This window comes from Pygocentrus nattereri, chromosome 12, assembly GCF_015220715.1.
Source record: "Pygocentrus nattereri isolate fPygNat1 chromosome 12, fPygNat1.pri, whole genome shotgun sequence".
In the NCBI taxonomy this organism is placed as follows: domain Eukaryota; kingdom Metazoa; phylum Chordata; class Actinopteri; order Characiformes; family Serrasalmidae; genus Pygocentrus; species Pygocentrus nattereri.
Genome location: NC_051222.1, coordinates 34,443,597 through 34,469,889, shown reverse-complemented (window position 1 = coordinate 34,469,889; position 26,293 = coordinate 34,443,597). Strand labels below are relative to the sequence as shown.

Below are 26,293 nucleotides of genomic sequence, written 5' to 3'. Positions count from 1 at the left end.
CCCCACGATAGCTTTGGACAACTGATATTGTCCACTGAAACTAAGGATAAACAGAAGATAGGTTGATGTTTATTAGTTACGTAATAGTAAAATCCAGAATTCTGCAGTTAAAGATTGAGTTTTCATAGAAAAATGGGACAGAAATAACGTGGAAACGTCAAATTACCTGTCAAACTTTTAACGTGGTGTCTTTATGTCCATGGGCACTTCAGCTACTGAGCAAGAAAGAGTACTTTACAAAGTTTAAGGAAGTGTTTTTTTGGGGAAAATAAAAAGTAACCAGTCAAGTTTAAAGGCATGAACTTCACTGCTGTAAATGTATCTGAAACCAAGATATCATACCAAGACAGGGCATCACTGTATGATAGTGATCAGAAGGAATGTACTCTCCAGATCGAATGATTATATTCTGACCCAGAGTTATAACCCATACGAAATGTTCACAGTAGCCCGAAAGTGCGATTTGTACCTGATGAAATATATTTTGATGGAAACTGTAATTATAGAACTGGATTTTCGTCTTTATAGGTGAGTGAACAAGTCAACATTCAAAAGTTTGAGGGGCTATAGTCATGCTGTCCGTTTTATCTCAGCATGGCCGTCTTTGTAGAGAGGTGTTAGTTGCTTTCATAGCAGGGGGTCCTCAGCCCTCCCCTTTCACCCCATCGTTGCTCACTAGCAGCTCAACATATCACACACAGAGAAGCAACAGTGTCCTCGTTATTCTAATAAATTATAAATGAATGAGGGAAAATACTGACTTCTGTTCTGATGGTGGAATAGCCACTAGGGGGCAGAGCCTATCCCAGCGGTCATTGGGTGGAAGGCAGGATACACCCTGAACAGGTCGCCAGTCCATCGCAGGGCAGACAGACAGACATGGACAGTCACTCACACTCACACCCAGGGGCAATGTAGCATGTCCAACTGGCCTGACTGCATGTCTTTGGACTGTGGGAGGAAACCGGAGAACCCGGAGGAAACCCACGCAGACACGGGGAGAACATGCAAACTCCACACAGAGAGGACCCCGGTCACCCGGCCGGGGAATTGAACCCAGGCCCTTCTTGCTGTGAGGCGACAGTGCTACCCACCATAGGGTAGCGAAGATAAAAGTTTTAAATGCAAAAGTCCTCAGTTCCTACCACAGCTTCACTGCTTCATGTATTCATTTAACATTAAACTCGACAAATTCAAGATGTATGACGGCATTTCTAGACAGAACAAACAAAGCCCATATGCTCTATTATATTTCAGGCATTTGGCAGAAACTCTTATCCAGAGCGACTTCCAATTTGATCATTTTACCCAGGTAGGGTAAGTGTTAGGAGTCTTGCCCAAGGACTCTCATTGGTATAATGTAGGGTTCTTCCTCAGGCGGGGATTGAACCCCAGTCTACAGAATTGAAGGCAGAGGTGTTACACACACTACACCATCCATACAAGACGATGACAGCATAACAGAATTTTAAACAAATCCAGGAAACATCGGCAAACATTCGGGTAGGTAAGAGGTTGAATAGCTGACATACTCTGGTTCCAGCAAGCGTGATATTTATTCTTGTGGAAAAACACAGTGAATGGGGGGGTGCTAAATAATTTTGAAATAATTATGCTTTTATACAAGCAACATAAACATCTCTGCTACAAGATAATTAAAGATAGTAGAAGAAAGTAGAAGTAGAAGAAATCTGCTGTCAGATGTTTTCTGTTTTATTTCAAAACCTGTGTAAACATACAGAACAAAAAGACAACGGTGTCTGAGCTCTGACGCTGTGTAAGAACCAATCCATGCAGTGCGGAGGCTGTTCTTAAGCCTAACTAGCACTTTCGTTAAGCTAAGAAACATATCCTCTGAAAATGAGGGCTCATGTATGTACAACCCCATTTCCAAAAAAGTTACGAAACTGTGCAAAGTGTAAAAAAATGATATATAGCTGCAAGTGGGGTCCAAGAAACGGGAAGACAAAAGGATTTAAGTAGTGGCCTCTGATCGTCAAATGCAGCAGATGTTTCAATTTTTAAGAAAGATCTTGTTTTCTTATGATTAAGACAACTATGTGATTTGGCGACATCTGCTACAATCTACTCAACTCAGTTTAACATACATGACAGGGACTTGAACCCACGACCCTGGAGTACAAATGCAGAGGCTCTTACGGTGAGTCACAAGGCATCTGTGGCAACAGTTTATTGAAAGGAAGCAACAAGAAACCAAACACTATTTTAGGAAAAAGTAGAAGCATAAACAAATCTCATGTCTCTGGTCATCGAAGGCAGCAAATCGTTGGATTTTTAAGAAAGACCCTTCTTTAAGATGAATTGAATTAAGTGTGTGTTACAGCACCATCCGACATCTGTGACAGAGGACCAAACCCACAACCCTTCAAAGGTGGATGCTTTCATGGTGAGCTACAGGCGGCCCACAGGAGACCTGTCCTTTGAGACAGTTTATTGGTATGAAGCAATAAGGAACCAAGCACCATTTTGGGAATTAGTTCCCATCTTGCAATTACCGTGACTATTGACGAGTATAATTCAAAATGAAATCATAATACAACCTCAGGTTGTCATTTTGTATATTTGTGTCAAATTTGGTTATAATCAGACAATTTTTGACGTGTTATTAGGCTTTTATAGCTGAATAAGCCCGTCACACTAATTCATTCAAATCTTGCAGCCACACTGCTCAGTGGAAAGCATAACATTTAGAAATGCTCTATGCTTAAAGACATACAGTAAAGCTTTCCATGTATTGTATATTTCAACAACAACATTTGCAGTTACTGATTTGGCTCCCTCTGGTGCCCAGAGAAAAATACAACACTTGTTGCTCTGACCAAAATCCAAAATTATCGAAATTATAGGATTTCCTGTACAGTTAAGCAACTTACAAATGTTTGCAAAGTGTCAACTCTCATTATGATGCACAATTTGAAACAATTGTCACATTTTTTTTATTTTAATCTTAGACAGGAATAATTACATTTTAGATCTTTAGCAGCAAATTGAACATAGAATCAAGTGTCATACCTTTCCTCAGATAATTATCAATGTACACATCAATTTTGGTCACAATCGGAGCTTAATTGACAGATTTGTGGTCTTTTGTTTCAGAATAGGCCAGACTAAACTGATTGATCCATAACTTGCAATAACATTGTGCTTAAAAGGCAAGAATTTAAAAAATAATTATCGATCTTGAGACTTCCATGGTTGTTTTGAGATTAAGTCTGAGATGATGCAAAAACATTTCAGCAAGCAATGTGAAAACATCAGTTTTCAAACTCTGATTTACAGAAAAACAAGTTTTTTTCATTTTTTTAAAAACTTGTATTCGCAAAATTTCCCGGCTAGGTGGAATACATAAAATTCAGATAGATGTTACAAAGACTACGGCCATTATTATGTTTGTCATAATTTGCATTTAATGCTGATTCTGCCTCTGCTGGCCAGAAACAATATTACCATTACTGATTATGTGGCCAACCTGGTTTTAAGTGAAAATCTCATATTTCCTGCGCAATTTTGGAAAATACATATAATTGCAATGTTTTAGATGTTGATGAGATGTATAATTTTAAACAATAAGCTTTTCTTTATTTCGTAGAATGATATAATGCCATTTTAATAATTATGCACTAGAAGTATTGTAGGGGCTTATTACAATCAACTTAAATGCAACTTTGCATGCTTCCTCACAAAATAGTAATGTACATTTATCACAATCACATACAAGTCAGAAAAGGCCACATATTCAGCAGAAAATGACACAGAAGGCTCAACAATTTAATACAGTACCAGAGTTTTCAGTATATAGGGTGCCCACTTTTTGGCCCACTCCCATTTCACCCCCTTGCCCCTGCCATTTAGCCTTTGCCCCTTCTGTATTGCACATTCATGCCTAGGGGTAGGGTGTCCTTATTTTATGTTGAGATAGAGGGGTAGGGTGAAGTGGTAGGGCTACATGGCCCTCCAAAATAGGTTCTTAAAGAAACACTCCAAAAGGAGTGTAATGAAGAAAAACAAAACAGCAAGATGGAGCGCAAGAGCCCAAAGAAACCCACAAATTTGAGTATTTTCTCTATTAAAACATTGCAATAACCACTGTATTATCTGAGTTTAATGTCATTTTCAAAGTATTATGGTCATTTTCATCATGACAAGCGTTAAAAATAGTATGCTAATGTGTTTGTTCATAAAAACTCTTCACAAAAAGTTACAATATAAACATGAATTTAAAAAGCACAAAAACCTTTATACTCTGCTGTGGAACTAATAAAATATTATCGTATCTTGATAAATGATTGTTGCACCTCCTCTTTTGAAGGCATATGATTCCCTAAATGTAACTAATGCCCAGCAGTGAGGAGCTGAATTTAACCCTCCTCTGCTGTCAGTGCAGATGGACAGGGTCGCCTACAGAGCAGCGCCATTTAATGATGTTCTTTTTTATTTAAGGGTCTCTATAGAAGATTTCAACTACTACCCCTTGTAACTCAATTGAAAGGGGTAAGACAAAACTTTGAAAACAAGGGGTAGGGGTAAACATAAGAAAAGGGTTCGGGTCTTCATCTTTAATACAGTTTCCATTATTTTCAGGAGACTCGCTTTCAATTTCTCCAAGACATCTGCAGCCACACCTCCAAAAGTTCAGTCTTAGAAGTTGGTCGAAGTTGGTTTCTGCCAATCTGAGTAATTCCAAAACAAATGCAGTGATGTTGAGGTCTGGATTCCTGGGGTAGTCAGTCAATTTATTTTTCCATTTCTCCATAAGGGCTTCTTGACAGCTACACCTCCTTTCAGACCCATAACATTTTTTCCCAAATCTGAATCAAGACTGAAGCTTACTTTTCTCTTCTTTCTCAAAGTCGAAAGCTTTAAACTCTGTTTACATGACGGGAGAATTGATCTTTGAACTCCAGGTTTGCAAATGTAATTTTTGGATTATCTTATATAACCTGAACTGAAATTACTGAAAAATGAAAATTTATCTTTTGGTAGAACTTTTAAGGAGCGCACACTTTCGTTGTAGAAGTATGGATACATCTTCTTAGTGAATGTGTGTGCGAAGGTATACAAATCGGTGTTATAATCTGTGTTGGAAAAAGTTACAAGACCTTTCTCCCACTTAAGTGTGACACGGATTCTCCGAATGGTTGGCTTTGTCATTAGAGTTTCAGATGTATCCTTAGAGATTCCAGCACTAATCTCATCAGCGTACCTCCATATACAGCAGAACCCATTTTCTGGGAGTGCTAAAAAGCCTTTCTTCCTGCTGACTGTTTCTTCAGCCACTCCTACAATCCAATCCTCACTGTTTCCAACTTCCACCTCCCAGCTGTGAGTTCCTGAGGAGAAGCCTTCAGAACCCAGAACTCCATTATACCCACTCATCCTCTCTGGGTTGTCTGGAAGTTGAGGGTTTTCAGCAGAGTGTGAGATGCTGCTTAGATCTGCTGATAGACTGAGGGAGGAGTTTGCAATGTTCGGATCCAGAATCACTGGAACTGCAGAAGAGCAAAATATGTTTATATTGAACAGATGCTTCAACATTCTGGATCTATTTGAAAATGAAAACATTCAACATTAAATAACTTTGAGATCTGGAGCCCTGTGATGGAAATATGGAATAATGTTTCTACAGTTTTCTTAGATTCAGTTTACTACTTTAGGTCAGAATTTTCTCATTTGTTCAGTTTGAGATTGACTACAAAGACATAACCTTTTTATTCATCGTTAGGTACCAATAATTATGACGCTGACTATATGTCATAATGTATGCATGTGGCAGAGGTCTATTCTTGCTTGCATCTTAGCCCTTCTTATTTCAATAACCTTGATACTGGATTATGCTAATTTAATCTCTATGGCGTTTACAATGTTAAGCTATTAGTAGATTATATTATATTGTTCTGGGCAACATTTTTGGCCACCAGTCCCAGAAATCAGAAAATTATGAGGATTGAGAGAATGGGGGCCGGGGGGATCAGTGGATCAGACACAGCAGTGCTGCTGGACTGAGAATAGTCCACCAACCAAAAATATCCAGCCAACAGCAGTGACCACTGATGAAGGATCAGAAGATGATCAACACAAACTGTGCAGCAGCAGATGAGCTGTCATCTCTGACTTTACATCTACAAGGTTGACCCACAAGGTAGGAGTGTCTAATAGAGTGGACAGTGAGTGGACACTGTTTAAAAAACTAGACATTCTTTTTGAGTCATGTGTGAGACATTAATACATAAAGATCAATGATGTGGTCTAAAAAACTCCCAACCTGACGCCTCTGAATTTTGATTTGATTGCATCAGGCTTTATAGGGCAACTGGCAACACACACACACACACACACACACACACACACACACACACACACACACACACACACACACACCATATTTTGGTAAGTTTTTTTTTTCTCCTGGCTTATTAGTGCTACAAAAAATCTTACACAGTGCATCTTTAAGTATTTGTAACTCACAGTAAGGACAGAGGTTTTTCATCTTCTTCCAAACTCTGTAACTCAGATTCCCCAGGTGTTTGGCCACGTCCATCAGAGCTCCTGACTCAAGTTCTGGGTCTGCTACTATGTACTGAGCTCTTAAGACACACATGTATAGATTACTCTTCATAAATTTTATAACATCAAAAAAGAGCTTATGCTAAATTTGTGCAGAATTAGACTGGAAAAGTACCTGAACCACTGCACAGATTATATTTACCTTTCACTTGCCCTCCTAAAATCCTGTAAAAATGAGTGATAAAGTATGTACTATTTAGTTATTATAAGTTAGACTTCCACATTATTACAAACCACATGTATACATCATGGTCAAAAGTATGTGGACATCACATCCATAGATGCTTATTGAACATCTCATTCCAAAAACATGAGTATTAACATATTTTTTTTTCTCCATTTGCTGCAGTAACTATTCTGTGACAGCTTTACACTAGATTTTGGCAGCTTCAGGGATTTACTTCCATTCAGCCACAAGAGCATTAGTGAGACCAAGCACTAATATTAGGTGATAAAGCCTGGCTCACAGGCATTGCAATTCATCCCAAAGGTGTTAGATGGGGTTGGGTTCAGGTGCAGGCAAGTCAGTTTCTTTATGGAGCTTGCTTACCCAAACTTTTGCCACAAATTTGGAAACAATTCTCCACAATGCCACTGTATGCATTAAGAGTTCCCTTCAGTGGATGTAAAGCATGCAGCCCAACCCATTATGAACAGCCCCAGCCCATTATCCCTTCTTTGCCAAACTTTACAACTGGCACTCTGAGATGTTTTTCTGCATCCACCATACCCATATTTGTCTATCAGACTCATAGATTAGGCATAATTTATTACCCCAGAGAAGACGTTTCCACTGCTCCAAGTTATAAATGTCTAGCAGCCCCTATACATTTATAACGTACAGTTAACTGCAGCATGGCAGAAATGTAAAAGTTGATAAATATGACAGTGCAACGTTGACAGGACAACCCATTGTACTACCAATGTTTCTCCATAAAGATTACATTTTGTGCATTAAATGTGGCTGAATTAGCCAGAAGCCCTAATTAGAATGATGTCCAAATACTTTTGGCCATGTTGTGTATAACAACGTCTTACCTGTACAATCAAAGCATCATTTTTTAGTATACTGTTTAATTCTGTGACTCTAGAACTTATTTCCATTATCTGTTTATCTAGCTGTTCAATCTTCTTCTTCACCCTCTGGCTCTTCTCCTCTTCTTCCTCTTTCAGTGCAGCTACGGTGGCCTCCTCCTCGTCTCTGAGGAACTGGTGAAGCTTCTCAAACTCCTCCTTTATCCCTCTCTCTGTGTTCTGGGCCTGACACTGGGATCAGGGCAAAAGGGTGTTTTCATCTTTATTCATTTTACAAACCAGGTTTCATTTCAAGACGTATACCGATGACCCACCTTAATATGTCCAGCTGTCTGGTCACTGATGTCTTTAAATTTTTTGAAAATATTAAGTTTTGCCTCCATGTTTGTTAGATGAGTCTTCAGCTTTTCCTAAAAATGCACAGTGTATGATCATGTAACATAACACTTAAAATAATTGACCAAATCTGTTGGATTCAATGAAAATACTTTGCAAAAAGTAAGGAAAAATCATTAACTTGCATACAGCATTGGGGCACCCTTTGAAAGATGGCAAAGCTGGGTGTATTCTGAGCAATCATGAATTTATTCAGGCAGGGTAGGCTGTCACGGATCCCAACATTACCCAACATGTGGTTGGTATAGTGTAGTGGGTAACACCTCTGCCTTCTACACTGTAGACTGGGGTTCAATCCCCCACCTGGGCAAACACCCTACACTATACCAATAAGAGTCCTTGGGCCAGACTCCTAACACCACCTTGGCCTTTCTGTGTAAAATGATTGTAAGTCGCTCTGGATAAGAGCATCTGCCAAATGCCGTAAATGTGCCCAGATAGCAACCAGGTCCACCTCCCCTGAGAGTCCATATTCTGAAGCCCTCATTAACATCCCCTTGCAGTATTCTGATTGAAAACTCAGCCCTTTCTAAATCTAGACTCTATCCAATAACCCGAGAAGAGAAACATACATTCAAGAAGAAACAAGGTTTCATGAGACCACCTACTTCACCCGTAGCTTCTGGATTATTTTTTGTTAAGAAAAAAGATGGGCGTCTCTGGCCTTGCATAGAACATTGTGGGCTGAATTAGATCACTAAGAAAAACCCTTATCCTCTTCCTCTCCCCTCCCTGTAGCCTTTGAACAATTAAGTGGGGCAAAATATTTCACCAAACGACACTTAACGAGTGCTTGCAACTTGGTCCAGATGAGAGCTTTAGTGAATACCAGTGGTCACTATGCGTATTTGGTAATCTCTCAAATGCTCAATCCATTTTCCAAGCCTTCATAAATGATATCCTAAGAGACATGATAGACAAGCTTGTAATCACACACACGGATTCCATCATCATCTACTCTCCCGACCTAAAATCTTGCATTAAACAGGTTCATTCTGTTTTGAAATGCCTTCTTGAGAATGACTTGTTCGTAAAAGGTAAAAAATGTGAGCTTTGTCTCCAGTCTGTAGCCTTTTAGGATACATCATCAGTTCAAATCATGTGATAATGGATGATTACAAAGTCAACAGAGTCGTGAACTGGCTCAGACCTACTTTAGTGAAGGATCTACAAAGATGCTTAGGATTTGCTCAGATCTATCAGTGTTTTATTAGAAACTTCAGCTGTATATCTGCATCCCCCACTGCTCCCTTAAGGGGTTGTCTGACAAAATTGGTTTGCCTCCCAAGTACAGAGTGCCTTCAATGCCCTTAAAGAGGCCTTCACTTCAGCTCCTGTCTTAAATCACCCAGATCCTTCTGAACCTTTTTTGGTGCAAGTGGATGCCTCCCAGACAGGGATTGGAGGCATTCTCTCACAACATACCATGTTGCACTTTATAGTTTAATTTCCTATTGTCACAATTGGCCCCTCCCAGTCTGGTCCGTGTGTTTGTTTTGGTTTGGCCCATGTGAATTTGTTTTGGTTTTTAGTCCAGCCCCCTTGTTTCAAGACTCCACCCCTGATTGTCTCCACCTGTGTTTCCACCTGTCCCTCGTTTACCCTTATGTATTTAAAGCCTGTGTTTTCCCCTGTCTGGTTACTGGTGTTTGTCTGAATTGTTATCTGCTGTAGTGTTTGAATCTCTGTCTGTGTTGTAGGTGTTTGATGTATGTTGGTTGTGTCGTTTGTACTGGTCTATGTACTGCTGTTTGTTCTGTTTGATTCTGGTCTGTCATGTCTGTCCCCCGATCTATCCGTGTTGGCTATGTGAACCTGGACTGTTACGACTATGACCCTGGATTTGCCCTTAACAAATCTCATTTATCGTCCGCCTCCTCGCTCCCCGTTACACCTATAAGCTCACACCCACTGAATACAATTATGGGAAAACTTCTAGCAGTGAAACTGGATCTTGAAGAATGGAGGCTCTGGTTAGAGGGTGCTAATCATCCCATTGTACTCAAGGATCATACAAATTTGGAGTATCTCCACCCTGTAAAACATTTCAACCCCAGACCAGCTTGTTTTTCTCTAGGTTCAGGTTTAATATTACCTTTGTAATACCCTTGGTTCTCATAATACTACAACACATGCTTTATCTAGAGTTTTTCAGGGTAGTGAGGAGAAGGAATGTCAGGAGCTAAAAGTTTAAGCAGATATGCCTTTTTTTTAGGTGACTTACATCAAATAAACCATCATTATATTCTTTAATGAGGTAAGAGACTACAATATACTCAACAGACAACAGAAACCAACAGAAACATTATTATTTTATGACTGACGTCTGAAGACAGGACACTTCTCTGACAATATACGTACATATCAGATATTTAGATAGACGCACACCTTGATTTGTCTGCAATAACAATAGTCATTTCATATTATAATAACTTTTGATTCTAAAAGAGCTTTCTGTGTATGAGCTGAACAACTACGCAGCCTGGAATTTACCAGGAGTCAACAGAATACAGTGCAGCAAACAAAAGAAGGTGTGAAATGCTTTAAAGACTGCCTGGAAGGAAAACACATTCAGGTTCATCTGGCAAATGCTGAAATGCTAGTGTTGTATCATTTAAGGAATGAACAAGAAAATATTACTCCTATTTTTGTTGAAGAAAATAATAGAATAATACTTTATACTGTTGCCCTTTCGCTCAGAGAGACATATGAATAGAATAATTCTTCATTATGTATAAGATTTGTATGCTTCACCAGTAACTACAGAAGAACATTCTTGTGGGTAGAGCATTGGGAGGTCAATTAGGCAGCTATGTAGAGAATGGAAGGCACTCAATTTCTCATGCGGTTGTGCAAGATTTTGTAGGGTTTTACAGCAGTCATGGTACATTCCTCCTATCTATGCCATTTCTATGAAAAGAAAATCCCCTGATGTTTTAAACAATCAGCAATTTTGAAATCCATCCATCCATCCATCCTCTAAGCCGCTTCTCCATCAGGGTCGCGGGGGGATGCTGGAGCCTATCCCAGCAGTCTTCGGGTGGAAGGCAGGATACACCCTGGACAGGCCACCAGTCCATCGCAGGGCAGACAGACAGACACAGACAGTCACTCTCACCTAGGGGCAATTTAGCACATCCAATTGGCCTGACAGCATGTCTCTGGACTGTGGGAGGAAACCGGAGAACCCGGAGGAAACCCACGCAGACATGGGGAGAACATGCAAACTCCACACAGAGAGGACCCCGGTCGCCTGGCCGGGGAATCGAACCCAGGCCCTCCTTGCTGTGAGGCGACAGCGCTACCCACCACGCCACGTGCCGCCCGCAATTTTGAAATGCAAAATAAAAACTTTCCTACCTTGCGTGGGCTGGCAGCTTTACTGATGGAGCAGAAACTGTGATTTTTATGGTCCTCAGACACACACTGTGTACACACCAGCTTCTCATCTTTCTCGCAGAACAGACTGAGCTTCTCAAAGTGCCGAGAACATCTCTGGGGGTCTGAATCCTGCACTCTCTTCTGCTGCAAGTAAGACTCACAGGTGTTCCTCAGAGCCAGGTTGGAAGAAAGATAATTATCTGATGACCGACGCCGGCAGACAGGACACTCTCTTTCCATTTTCTCCTCCCAGCTCCGCTGTAGACATGTCCTACAGAAACTGTGACTGCAGGACAGAATCACTGGGTCGTTAAAGATTTCAAAGCACACAGGACACGACAGGTCCTGTTCGAATGGGGATAGAGACGTCGCCATCGCTGCAAGCAGCTTCTTCTTTTCAAGAGCTTCTACTGAAATGATACAAAGAAGTCATAATCATTTAGTTCAATATACCATAACATGACAGTATTCATTTCAGATGTTCCGGATGAACACTGTTAAAAATGTAGGTGAGAGAAAAATGTTAGAAACTAAGTTACCTTAAAATCGTCAGAGCACTGTGGACGTGTTTGCGATGTTGACAGCTCCAACTGAGCAAGAGGAACAGGTTACAGGTGTGTCATGGTAGCCAGTCAAGTTTTGTCATGTTTTTACACCTATATGTGAGAACAAGTTATTTCTTCCCTACATCCACTAAGTATATTTAGTACAGTAAAATGCAGATGGAGCTGTTCAGCCACCCATCTGTAAGCATCTGAAACTTTTCTTTTTAAAACCCGTTTACACCGTTTTCATGAAGACTCCATCCGACATTCACTAGAGCTTTCTTATTTTGGGATTTGTTCTTAGGTAAGAACAGAATCTACACACACTCAAGAGCACACAATGTCAACGTTTTCTTTGGACCTTTCTCAAGAACAAAGCATATTATGACACTGCTGAATGAGGCCCAAAGCATTTTATCAGTGGCGAACCATGACTATTAGTGCTAGGTTTTAAGTTCAGGAGAAAACCCTCTATGTTAATTTTGAAATTGAATTTTAAACCTGAGTTTAAAAACCTGATCGCTTGAGGAATAAAGCTGTTGCAGAGTCTGGCAGTGGTGGCATGGATGACCCAGTACCTTCTGCCAGATGGCAGCGGTGAAAAAAGTCCATGTGAAGGATGGATGTGTTTGTCCACAATGCTAGTGGCTTTCCAGAATGGGAAATCAGGAGGACTGAGAAAATTCCTGGTGGAAAGTTATGGTACTCAGTCATTTTGAATTTGAAATTTGCAGCACAGTAGCTATATGATTGACACTTTTCACACAAAAAACTTTCCTCAGTATTAATCGAGTTGGCTAGATGGTTAGGTAATATATAGTTAGAGATGAAAATAACCAGCTTGTGGAGAAAATATGTTAAATAGTTCTGAGTTTGGAATAAATATGGAAGGCTTTAAAGCTTGGTGAAAAGCAAGGGCCATATTTTAGCTTCATTTTACTTTCATTATTAATTCAAGTAATCTTCCATACTGTAGATTTGGGGATTTGGTCCTCTCTGGTGGAAACGTGTAACTTCACAAAACAACATTTTGTAAAGTTGGTTGTGCTTTGGACCCCTTCCCCGATTGGATGAATCTGATTTTGAGCATGTTGTAAGAGAACTCAAAGAGAACTCTTGTGGTTGCATGAGTTGGTTTGGTTTACTCTGGCCACTGGGGAAGGGGGGGTAGGGGGTGCAGGTTGGCAGGGGGAGTCTAGTGACTTAAAAGAACAACTAAGTTACTGTTAAAACTCAGAAGGAAGAATTATCTTTGGGAGCTAACTGAGAGCAAGCACAAGCCTGCGAACATTAGAAAGGAGCTACATGAGCTGGCATCGCTAAACGTAAGCAGACATTGGATCAAACCTAGGACCAAATCCTCACTTCTCCCCAAAACCCATGGACGTTGGACTCAAATGCATGGCCAGTGCGAGGGATCTGTTCTTCCTGCTGTTTGCACAGAGACTCTAAACAAAAGACCTTTGAACTCTTGAAAGACAGAGCATATATAATTGATACTGGATGTAATAATTGGATGTAAATACACGCTTTGTGCACTCAGTACATGCTATGCTTTACTCTGTACAGAGTTGAACAGCTAGCTAGGTACCAACCCTCAGAATTTGTAAAGTGACGCTGAGCAAAATGAGAATGTATGTGAATAATCCAATATTGTCATCATATCCCGAGTAATATAATGCTGATTTTGCCCTTGGGACCTAAACATTAAGCCAGACTTTCTTTCTGGGCCTGTGCGTGTGACCCCTGACTTATAAATGATTATTTCAGGCTTTGCTGGGCGGCACGGTGGTGCAGTGGGTAGCGCTGTCACATAGAAGAGGGCCTGGGTTCGATTCCCCGGCCGGGCGACTGGGGTCCTCTCTGTGTGGAGTTTGCATGTTCTCCCCGTGTCTGTGTGGGGTTCCTCCGGGTTCTCCGGTTTCCTCCCACAGTCCAAAGACATGCACTCAGGCCAACTGGACAAGATAAATTGCCCCTGGGTGTGAGTGACTGTCTGTGTCTGTCTGTCTGCCCTGCGATGGACTGGCGACCTGTCCAGGGTGTATCCTGCCTTTCGCCCAATGACCGCTGGGATAGGCTCCAGCACCCCGTGTGACTCTGAGGGAGAAGCGGCTTAGAAAACGTGTGTATGTTTGTGTACTTAAAATTAAAGGATGATGGAGATGGATGGAACTCACAGTAAAGACTGAGGTTCTTTGTCTTCTTATGAGATCTGGATTTCATATTGTCTGGGTGTTTGGCCACATCAAGCAGAGGTCCTGACTGCAGTTTGAGATCTGGTTCTGTATATTGAGGTCTGAAGACAAACATGTAGATTACTCTATAAGTTTTGTCACATCAAAAAAGAATTAAATTGTAAAGATATGCATAGGAACAATTGTACAGATTGCTGTTTACCTTTCATTTGCCCACCTAAAATCCTGTGAAATTAAGTACACTATCTAGTTACTTTAACAGATTTTCTTCTGCATTATCAAAAACCACATATGTACATTGTAGCCAAAAGTATGTGGCCATCACATCCATAGTTGCTTGTTGAACATCTCTTTCCAAGAAACATGGGAATTAATATGGAGTCCCTCTGCTAAGGAACAGCATGAAGACTTCTGGGAAGACACCACAATTTCGGAACAAAGCAGCTGCAGGGATTCACCACCATTCAGCCGCAAGAGCATTAGTGAGATCAGGCACTGATATTAGATGATGAAGCCTGGCCCACAGGCATTCCAATTCATCCCAAAGGTGTTGGACGGGGATTGAGGTCAGTTAGGTTCTTTATGGAGTTTGCTTTCCCAAATGGTTACAAATTTGGAAGCAAACAGTTCTCCAGAATGGCATTTTCTTTGTCCTTGAATTTTCCAAATCATGACAAACAGTCCTAGACTATTAATCCTTCTCTGCTTCAGACACGTCCTACAGAAACTGTGACTGCAAGGCTGGGCTGTTAAAGATTTGAAAACACAGGGCATGGCAGGTCCTGTTCAAGTGGGAAGAGAGAGCTCGCCATCGCTGCAAGCAGCCTCTGCTTTTCTGGAGCTTCTACTAAAATGATACGAAGAAGTCATAATCATTTAGTTCAATATACATAACATGACACTTCATTTTAGATGTACACAATAACCTCTTAACATTAAGTGTTAAAAATGACCACCCAGCACACTACACACTGAGCTCCACCAGCTCACTACTGACCACCCAGCACACTACACACTGAGCTCCACCAGCTCACTACCGACCACCCAGCACACTACACACTGAGCTCCACCGCTCACTACCGACCACCCAGCACACTACACACTGAGCTCCACCAGCTCACTACCGACCACCCAGCACACTGCACACTGAGCTCCACCAGCTCACTACCGACCACCCAGCACACTACACACTGAGCTCCACCGCTCACTACCGACCACCCAGCACACTACACACTGAGCTCCACCAGCTCACTACCGACCACCCAGCACACTACACACTGAGCTCCACCAGCTCACTACCGACCACCCAGCACACTACACGCTGAGCTCCACCAGCTCACTACCGACCACCCAGCACGCTACACGCTGAGCTCCACCAGCTCACTACCGACCACCCAGCACGCTACACGCTGAGCTCCACCAGCTCACTACCGACCACCCAGCACGCTACACGCTGAGCTCCACCAACTCACTACCGACCACCCAGCACGCTACACGCTGAGCTAAACCACCTCACTACCGACCACCCAGCACGCTACACGCTGAGCTCCACCAGCTCACTACCGACCACCCAGCACACTACACGCTGAGCTCCACCAGCTCACTACCGACCACCCAGCACACTACACGCTGAGCTCCACCAGCTCACTACCGACCACCCAGCACACTACACGCTGAGCTCCACCGCTCACTACCGACCACCCAGCACACTACACACTGAGCTCCACCAGCTCACTACCGACCACCCAGCACACTACACACTGAGCTCCACCAGCTCACTACCGACCACCCAGCACACTACACACTGAGCTCCACCGCTCACTACCGACCACCCAGCACACTACACGCTGAGCTCCACCAGCTCACTACCGACCACCCAGCACACTACACGCTGAGCTCCACCGCTCACTACCGACCACCCAGCACACTACACACTGAGCTCCACCAGCTCACTACCGACCACCCAGCACACTACACACTGAGCTCCACCAGCTCACTACCGACCACCCAGCACACTACACGCTGAGCTCCACCAACTCACTACCGACCACCCAGCACACTACACGCTGAGCTCCACCAGCTCACTACCGACCACCCAGCACACTACACGCTGAGCTCCACCAGCTCACTACTGACCACCCAGCACACTACACGCTGAGCTCCACCAGCTCACTACTGACCACCCAGCACACTACACACTGAGCTCCACCAGCTCACTACTGACCACCCAGCACGCTACACACTGAGCTCCACCGGCTCACTACTGACCACCCAGCACACTACACACTGAGCTCCACCGGCTCACTACCGACCACCCAGCACACTACACGCTGAGCTCCACCAGCTCACTACCGACCACCCAGCACGCTACACGCTGAGCTCCACCAGCTCACTACCGACCACCCAGCACACTACACACTGAGCTCCACCAGCTCACTACCGACCACCCAGCACGCTACACACTGAGCTCCACCAGCTCACTACCGACCACCCAGCACGCTACACACTGAGCTCCACCAGCTCACTACCGACCACCCAGCACGCTACACACTGAGCTCCACCGGCTCACTACTGACCACCCAGCACACTACACACTGAGCTCCACCGGCTCACTACCGACCACCCAGCACACTACACGCTGAGCTCCACCAGCTCACTACCGACCACCCAGCACGCTACATGCTGAGCTCCACCAGCTCACTACCGACCACCCAGCATGCTACACACTGAGCTCCACCAGCTCACTACCGACCACCCAGCACACTACACACTGAGCTCCACCAACTCACTACCGACCACCCAGCACACTACACACTGAGCTCCACCAGCTCACTACCGACCACCCAGCATGCTACACACTGAGCTCCACCAGCTCACTACCGACCACCCAGCACGCTACACACTGAGCTCCACCAGCTCACTACCGACCACCCAGCACACTACACACTGAGCTCCACCAGCTCACTACCGACCACCCAGCACGCTACACACTGAGCTCCACCAGCTCACTACCGACCACCCAGCACGCTACATACTGAGCTCCACCAGCTCACTAGTGACCACCCAGCATGCTACACACTGAGCTCCACCAGCTCACTAGTGACCACCCAGCACGCTACACACTGAGCTCCACCAGCTCACTAGTGACCACCCAGCACACTACACACTGAGCTAAACATGCCTCCAGGAGTGCATCTTTCTGAAAGAGTTGTCCCTAATGTAACCTATTCTTTGTATAGAAGTGGCTAAACTGGAATAAAGCAGTTTAAACTTCACACGAAGAAATAAGAGGTGAAAACGTTTGGGTTTCGGGAACATTTTGGAACTCCTGGATGGGTGGAAACCTGCAAGTTTCAGACTATGGGCTTCAAGTTTCTGGGACTTCAACATTAAACTCCAACATTAAAAAAGAAAGCCCAGCAGAGGATGTACTTCATGCATCCACTGAAGTAAGTGAACCAGTTTCAAGACCTGCTGGTTCAGTTCTATTATTGAGTCTACCATCTCAGTCTGGTGCAGCTCTGCCATCAACCATGACATTTACTGCTGCATGTCATCACCTCTACAGAAAAGACCTTTTGTGTTGACTTGCCAGGCCTGCTGGATATGCTTACCTCCAGAAGTAGAAACAGCCAACAGGCATAACATTTCCTCATGTAGAAAAACTTTTCCATGAAGGTCTCTTCTGCTCAGGATCCATCAGTAACAAAGTGCTCCCAGTATCTGCCAAAACCAACAATCAATGCAGTTAATTACAGTTTAACAAACAGTGTGAGCTGAGCCCATAGAATTATTTTGTTTAGAGCCAAGAACATTCTCATCAAGTTATTCATTTTTTTTTAATTTACTTTGTGTAGACCAAATTTTCTTAGGGTAGATCAAGACAGTGGTGATGTGCTTATTTACCTAACTATCTCCTGCCTTTTCACTTGACTCACTAAGGTGAACTTCAGACATCACAGACACTGCTTGATATTAATAATCGCTGCAAAAACATCATTTTAGACCATCCCTTCTATTTCAACCAGCTACCTCCAGAGCTGATGAGGAGACCAAGACCTAATTTAGAGCCAAGAGCCATTTATACTGACCGGAAGGCTCTGGGCCTAGCGTCAAGACAGTAAACAAAGACAGGGTAAGAGGACAGAGCAGAGATCTGTGTCCTAAGCTAAGGCTAAACCCATTCTGGCCATTCTTAAGACAAAAGTTCTTCTTAAATTTCTGGAGGTTAGGGATCCAGCCTCATGACCGGAAGGTTGCCGGTTTGACCCCCAGAGCCGACAGCACGTGACTGAGGTGTCCTTGAGCAAGACACCTAACCCCCAACTGCTCCCCGGGCGCTGCAGATTGGGCTGCCCACCGCTCCAGGAAAGTGTGCTCACTGCCCCCAGTGTGCGTGTGCTCACTAGTGTGTATGTGGTGTTTCACTGCACGGATGGGTTAAATGCGGAGGTGAAATTTCCCCTTTTGTAGGATTAATAAGGGTCCCTTATTCTCAAGAGCACAAAGGTGAGAAATTCTATGGTTTAAGAACACATCATAAATCTCATGTAGACTATCTCTTAGGACTTTTCACAAGTTTAAGGAAAAACATATTAAGACACTGGTGAATGAAGCCCTGTGTGTCTTTATCTGTGGCGAACCATGACTATCAGAGCTTGGCCTTTAGTTCAGGAAAAAAAAAAACCCAAACCTTTGTCTTAATGCTGAAATTGAATTACCACGTTTTAAATAATGAACATCTTTACCTATATTTTAAGAGCAAACATTAAAATATCTGTATTTGATTCTTTTCATACATACTGTAACAGGGAGCGAGGAGGCAGACACATATGTGGAGATAAGCGACGTTTATTGTGGGCAAATCCAGGGTCATAGATCCAACACGGATAGATTGGGGGACAGACATGACAAACCAGAATAAAACAGAACCAACAACTGTACATAGACCAGTACAAACAACACAGAAGATCAAAGACCAGCACCAGACTAATGAAAACACAAGGCTTAAATACAAGAGGGCTAACGAGGGTTCACAAGACACAGGTGGAAACACAGGTGAGAATAATCAGGGGAGGAGTCACCAAAACAAGGGGCCGGACTAGGAAACCAAAACAAATGCACATGGAAGATCAAAACACAACACGAACACATGGACTGGACTGGGAGGGGCCAATCATGACACATACGAATGAAAAGAAAAGAAACAAGTACTAACATCTCTGTGTATTATCATTAAACCAACATCTTTTTCATGTCCAACTATTCAAATGTAGCAACAATACAATACCAAGAACAAATATCAGTTGTATAAAGAGTGATCATGCAGGTATGTAATGCATGTAATATGTAATATTATGTGATATATAATATATTGCTGTTGTCAGAAGAAAACCTCATATCTCCATTTTTGTCATTTTTCAGTTTTTGACCTAATTTGAAAATGGCTGTTGTTCTTTACATTGTATGAGAATTTCATGGTGAATGGACCAAAAGAGATGGTCTAAATATTACTTGCAAAAAAGTCTGGTTCCATTGACTTCAATTAAAAGTAAAGTAGGTTTTTTACCTTCTCCTGTAAAGCTACAATTTTGGACATACAAGGTTTTCTTCCAACAACATAAATATGTAATATTAGACATTTGAGGAAAAAGAAAAATGTTTGTTTAATCTCTTATGCTTGAATATTTTTTTTTTCTTAAAAGTGCTAAACATTTGCCGAAGAATCCCTCTTTTCTTATTACATATATAGATTTCCATGCAAAAGTAAGAGACTCCCTTTCATTTATGTCATTTCCAGTCAAAACAGCCATTAAATGCAATTTATACATTTTTGGCATCAGGAAAACATAAATTGATGGGATATTTTCCCACATCTCCAAAGTTCAGTCTCAGAAATTGGTTTTGCATTTTCTGCTTCTCACAATCCGAGCAATCTAAAGACATTCAGTGACATTAAGGTCAGTCCATTGTTCAGCTTTTTCATCTCCTTTTCTCAGTGAGGTTCTTCTTGATCTTCTACACATCCTTTCAGACCCATAGTGCTGAGTGGTCTTCTCACAGTGGAAGAATGGATAGAAATACCTGTGGATGCTTTCAGATCTGGGGCAAGAGTGAATCTCTGTTTTCTCTTGAGGATGAAAGCTTTCAAATGCATTCATTTTCAGTAGTCTACCAGGACTTTCATGGTTGTTCAATTATATTTTTCCTATATTTTTTAATCAATTTTTTCCAATCAATCAATTTTTTGGAAACTCAAGTGTTTTTTTTTTTTTCAATTATTGTCATTTGATTCTCACTTTACTTCTGTAAGTACTTATCTTATGTGGAGGTTCCAAAGAAGTATCTACTGAGAAATGAATAACTTTGTGTTAGGCTGTTGCTCTCAGTGTTACTTTGCTGTATAACTTTTAAGGCATTCTTGCTGCCATTGTTGAAGTATGGATATACCTTCTTAGTGAATTTGTGTGCAAAGGTATGCAAATCGGTGTTATTATCTGAGTTTGAAAAAATCACTAGACCTTCCTGACATTTAAGTGTCACACGGATTCTCTTAATGGTTGGTTTTTTCATTAGAGTTTCAGATGTACTTAGGGAGAGTCCAGCTGTAATATTATTACCATCCCTCCATATACAGCAGAACCCATTCTCTGGGACTGCCCCACAGGTTTCCTTCCTGCTGACTGTTTCTTCAGCCACTCCTACAATCCAGTCCTCACTGTTTCCAACCTCCACTTCCCAGCTGTAAGTTCCTGAGGAGAAGCCTTCAGAGCCCAGAACGCTTTCATATGCACTCATCCTCTCTGGGTTGTCTGGAAGTTGAGGGTTTTCAGCAGAGTTTGAAAAACTGCTAAAATCTGCAGAAATACTGAGGGAGGGGTTTGCAGTGTTCGGGTCCAGGACCACTGGAACTACAGAAGAGCAAGACGTTTCTATTAATCAGATGTTTCACCATTCAGGACTTGTATTTCTTTACAATCAAAATATTGAACATTACAGATTTGGGACCATTTAGTGTGGAAATATATAATTGTATACAAATTCCAGGATAATTTTTTTGTAATGTTTCTATAAGATTTTCACCTTTTCTTACACTAAATGTGTTTCAACGATTATTTAAAGCTTAGGATTTTCTATTTTCAGAATGAGATTGAGCTCATTAACCACAAAGACATTTTTATTTATCTTTAGGGCGACAATAATTATGAAGCTGACTGCAGGTCGTAATGCATGCATTTGGCAGATGTTTATTTTTAACCTATGTTAACTCTAGGAGGTTTGCAATGCTGTGTGAGACTCAATCGAACAGTGGATTGATTAATTCCAGTAAGTTCTGGGCAACGATATTATCAACCAGTCCAAGACTAGGAAATTAGTAGAATTAGTCTAAACCATTCTGAACTTGCTTTTATTTAGTTTTCATCTAGTTTTCATTTAAATTCATATAAATTTGGAGACAAACAGTTCTCCAGAATGCCACTTTGGCCTTCATTTTCCTTCATTGGATCTAAGACATAAGGCTAAAATCATGAGGAAAATCAGCCTCAGCCCATTATTCCACCTCTGCCAAACGTTACAGTAAGCAGTTAGTCTGGTGCAAGGATGTCACATTTTTGCATCTTTTTTTTTTTTTTTTTTACTGACTCAGTAATGCCATTGTTTGGTGAACTTTCTGTTTGAAACATGTAACTACATGGAAGAATATTAAGTAAAGTGGCCTGCACTTTGGACCCCTTCCCCAAGCGGATGAATCTGATGATTGAAAGAGCATTCAAAGAGAACTGGTGAAGGTGAAGGATGTGTCTTCTGAGTATGTTAGTGAATTATCTACTCTTGTCATCATATCTTCATCAGCATAATGTTAACTTTGCATTTTAGGCCTAAACCTCAAGTTGGATCTTCTTCTTGAGTCTGAGTACGAAGCATTAATACATAAAGACGTATTATGTGGCTTGATAAAATCCCACCTAATCTGACCCAACCCCTCCGGCTTTTAAATTACTATTTCAGTCTTTACAGGGTCATTCACAGCAGCACATCTTGTTTTACCTGTTTTGTCATTTTAACTCAGTAATGCTACAAACAAAAATGTCTAACACGGTGTATCTTTAACCATTTGTAACTCACAGTAAGGACAAACGTTCTTCATCTTCTTACAAACTCTGTAACTCAGATTTCCTAGATGTTTGGCCACATCAATCAGAGCTCCTGATTCCTGAGGTTGTGGATCTGGCACTATGTATTCAGCTCTGAACACACAAAAACACAATTTACTATCTTTCATTTTTATAATATGAAAAATGATCACTTGTGTAGGTTAGTGTTTACCTTTCGCTTGCCTTCTTGAAATCCTGCAAAATTAAACAACATATGTACTATTTATTTTTAACAGATTTACTTCCATATTATTACAAACTGCATATGTCCATCATGGCCAAAAGTATGTGGACATCACATCCATAGGTGCTCATTTCAAAATTGCTATAAATCTGGAAGCAAACATTTCTCCAGAATGCCACTTTGGCCTTTTTAATTCCCTTCATTGGATCTGAAATCATGAAGATCAGCCCCAGCCCATTATTCCACCTCTGCCAAACTTTACAGTCATCAGTCAGTCTGGTGCTTTTCTCCTGCATTTGCCAAATGTAGATTTAGCTGTCAAACTACTAGATGGTGGAGTGCGATGGATCACACCACAGAACATGCTTCCACTAGTCCTGAGCCAAATGGCTGACCTGCCCCAAAACATGATTGTGGTCCATTTGGTAGGCAGCCATCTAAGTAGGCAGCATTTGCGCACTCCTAAGGTTTGGAAGGCAGCATAAGTCAGCTGTCTTCTAAGGTGCCTTATCTTGGCCAAATATAAAGAAATGATCATATCGCTATAGACTTGCATTTCCCCAGAAAGATAAAAATAGTGTGACTTACTGGACGATGTAAGTTCTGAAAGTAAACACAGCAAGTGCTTGTTTTCTCTGTTTGATATTGCTATGCTTATCAGAGTCATATCACTGTTAGGTGAATGTTGGTAGTTGGCATAGTGTAGTGGGTAATGCTGCTGCCCTCTACACTGTAGACTCCACCTGGGCGAGAACCCTATACTATACCAACAAGAAGCCTTGGGCAAGACACTACTTTTGCCTCCGATCAAGTCATAAGTCACTCGGGATGAGAGAGTATGCCAAATGTCATAAACGTGAATGTTGACAGCAAAATTTTAGTGGATGAGGTCAGTGAGTGAATAGAGATGATTCACAAAATTGTAAGATATGACTCCTTAAAGAACCTACTGCATGGCTGGGATCCATCCTTATTCACAGATATCACATGTACAGTACAACAGAAGTTGCCTGAATGCCTACCAAGGCTGCATTTGTGTTAAAATGCTGCCCAACAAGAATGATGCCTTTAAGGGCGATGACTAGTTAGGCAACTGCCTCAAGAATGAAACACACTGACTTTCACTTCACAATAACAACTCATAAGGTTACAGGCTCTAGCAAGACAGAAATTTGATCAGGTGTTTTACTTCCAGTGTTTCTTTGCACCCCAGGTGGAGGAGCCAAAGTATCTCGGTGTTAATGAGTGATGGGAAGAGTGATCAGCTGCAAGCTGGGACAGGTGGCAGCAATAATGGGCTCACTGTACTGGACTGTAGTGGTAAAGAGGGAGCTGAACCATAAGGCAAAGCTCTCTGTTTACCAGTTGGTCTACATTCCAGCCCTTACATATTGTCACAAGCGTTAGGTAATGACCAAAAAATATGAGATCACGAAAATAAGCAGCAGAAATGAGGTTTCCTCTCTGGGTGGTGGGCTACACTCTACTTGATAGGATGAGGAGCTCAGAATAGAGCCACTACTCCACATTGAGAGGAGCTAGTTGAGGTGGTTTGAGCATCTGATCAAGATTCTCCCTTGACACCTCCCAGTGGGGGTTTACCAAGCACTACCTACTGGGACAAGATCCTAGGACCCACTGGAGTGATTATGTCTCCCAGTTGGCTTGGGAGTCACTTGTGGCCCCCCAGAAGTTGCGGTGGACATGGAGGTCTGAAATTCTTTCCCAACTGGTACATGACCCTAGCTGGATTAAGTGGTTACAGATGATTAATGAATGATTGTTTCTCTCTGGAGACTGCATGGCTGTGAGCTTGATTTTATGTAATTAGAATGGTGTCCAAATACTTTTAGCTAAATAGTTCTTAATAAAATGCCTTACCTGTACAATCAAGATGTCCTCTTTTAGTATATTGTTTAATTCTGTGACTCTAGAAATGATTTCCATTATTTGTTTATCTAGCTCTTGAATCTTCTTCTTCATTCTCTGGCTCTTCTTCTCTTCTTCCACTTTCAGTGCAGCTGTGGTGGCTTCCTCCTCTTCTCTGAGGAACTGGTGAAGCTTCTCAAAATCCTCCTGTATCTGTGTTTCTGTGTTCTGGGCCTGAGACTGGGAGCAGGGCAATAAAGGGCTTTCATTTTTATTGCTTTTACAGATCAGGTTTCATATGAAGACCGTTACTGATAACCCACCTTAATATGCGCAGCCACCTGTTCACTGATGTATTTACTTTTCTGGAAAACTTTACGTTTTGTCTCCAACCTTGCTAGAAGAATCTTCAACTTTTCCTAAAAAGACACAGTAAATTAACAGATAAAATAACATTAAAACCAATTAACTACATTGGTGTTACTATTTTTTTTTCCACTAACCTCTTAAAATCTCAGGCCTATTACATATTTAGGCTTAATACAAACTGGCTGAGCTACACTATATACACAAAGGTATTGGAACACAACTTCTAAATATGGAGACATGGCTTTGCAGTCTGTATAGAAGGGGTCATACTGATGAGCGCAATGACTTTAAACACAACACTGTCATAGGACACAAGTGCTATTACTGTAGATGGAAGCATCTAAGAGCAACAACAGCTTAGCCACAAAGCAGTAGACCCTGCAAACTTGTAGAGCGGGGCTGCCAAGTGCTGAAGTGCACTCAATCCTCTGTTGAATCACTTACAACTTCCAAATTGCCTCTAGAAGCAACATCAGCACACAAGCCTAAGATTAAAATAGGGGCAATCCTAAAGAGATTGGAATTAGATAGAAGTGAAAAGAGTATAATTCAGAAAACAAGAAGAGCTGTGAAACGCTTTACAGGCTGGCTGTAAACCATCAGGTTCTACCTGAAAATGCTGAGTGGAAAATTGGGACTACTTTTGGTGGAAAGAGTCACCAATATTGAGGCTCATTGGAAACGATGATCGGGGCTTATTTGCTCTACGTTTTTCTTTATTTTGCAGAAATGTATAAAAGCAATAGAACACTTTGGCTCTTGGATTATCAGGAATAACATCATGGCCATGATGATCCATGATCCAATAACATATTGTCCTGTTGCAGCAAATTGTTCCTTTTTAAAATGCTTCTATCTTCATTAAAATAAGAAAAAGTAGTTTATATTGAAAGTTAGATTTAAAAGCAATTATTTCTGTGCTTTCACTGACACAGTACAATGAATTGTTCTTTAACTTGAGGAACATTTTACAAAGCGTATCCCTATTTTCACTCAAGTATAGGATTTGTGTACTCCACCCATGAGCTTTAGGCCTAACTGTAGTCACTACAAAAGACTGCATTTGTGGGTAGAGCGTTGAGAGGTCAATTAGGCAACTATGGATAGAAAGCACTCAATTTCTCATGGAGTTGGGCAAGATTTTGTTGTTTTTACAGGACAGAAACATTTCTTCCCTACCTTACGAGGGCTGGCAGCCTTACTGATGGAGCAGAAACTGTGATTCTGATGATGCTGAGACACACACTGTGTACACACCAGCTTCTCATCTCTCTCACAGAACAGATGAAGCCTCATACAGTGTAGAGGACATCTCTGGGGGTCTAAGTCTCGCGCTCTCTTTTGCTGCAAGAAAGACTCACAGGCACTCCTGAGAGCCAGGTTGGTAGGAAGATGACCTTCTGATGACTGACACCTGCAGACAGGACACTCTCTTTCCATTTTCTCCTCCCAGCTCCGCTGTAGACATGTCCTACAGAAACTGTGACTGCAGGACAGAATCACTGGGTCGTTAAAGATTTCAAAGCACACAGGACACGACAGGTCCTGTTCGAGTGGGAAGAGAGACATCGCCAT

General features: G+C 41.9%; 2 protein-coding genes across 2 annotated transcripts; both read right to left on the bottom strand.

Annotated features, from left to right (window-relative positions):
- Nucleotides 1-4,947: 4,947 nt before the first annotated feature.
- Nucleotides 4,948-11,772, bottom strand: LOC108411846 (nuclear factor 7, brain-like). Its single transcript, XM_017683612.2, has 6 exons — nt 11,377-11,772; nt 7,935-8,030; nt 7,624-7,851; nt 6,728-6,750; nt 6,487-6,605; nt 4,948-5,510 (listed from the first exon to the last, which is right to left on the bottom strand). The coding sequence occupies exons 1-6, from the start codon at nt 11,770-11,772 to the stop codon at nt 4,948-4,950; spliced, it is 1,425 nt and encodes a 474-aa protein (XP_017539101.2).
- Nucleotides 11,773-20,461: 8,689 nt separating this feature from the next.
- On the bottom strand, nt 20,462-26,293 carry LOC108411847 (zinc-binding protein A33-like). The gene is made up of 6 exons (XM_017683613.2): nt 25,898-26,293; nt 24,673-24,768; nt 24,362-24,589; nt 22,469-22,491; nt 22,268-22,389; nt 20,462-21,051 (listed from the first exon to the last, which is right to left on the bottom strand). The coding sequence occupies exons 1-6, from the start codon at nt 26,291-26,293 to the stop codon at nt 20,462-20,464; spliced, it is 1,455 nt and encodes a 484-aa protein (XP_017539102.2).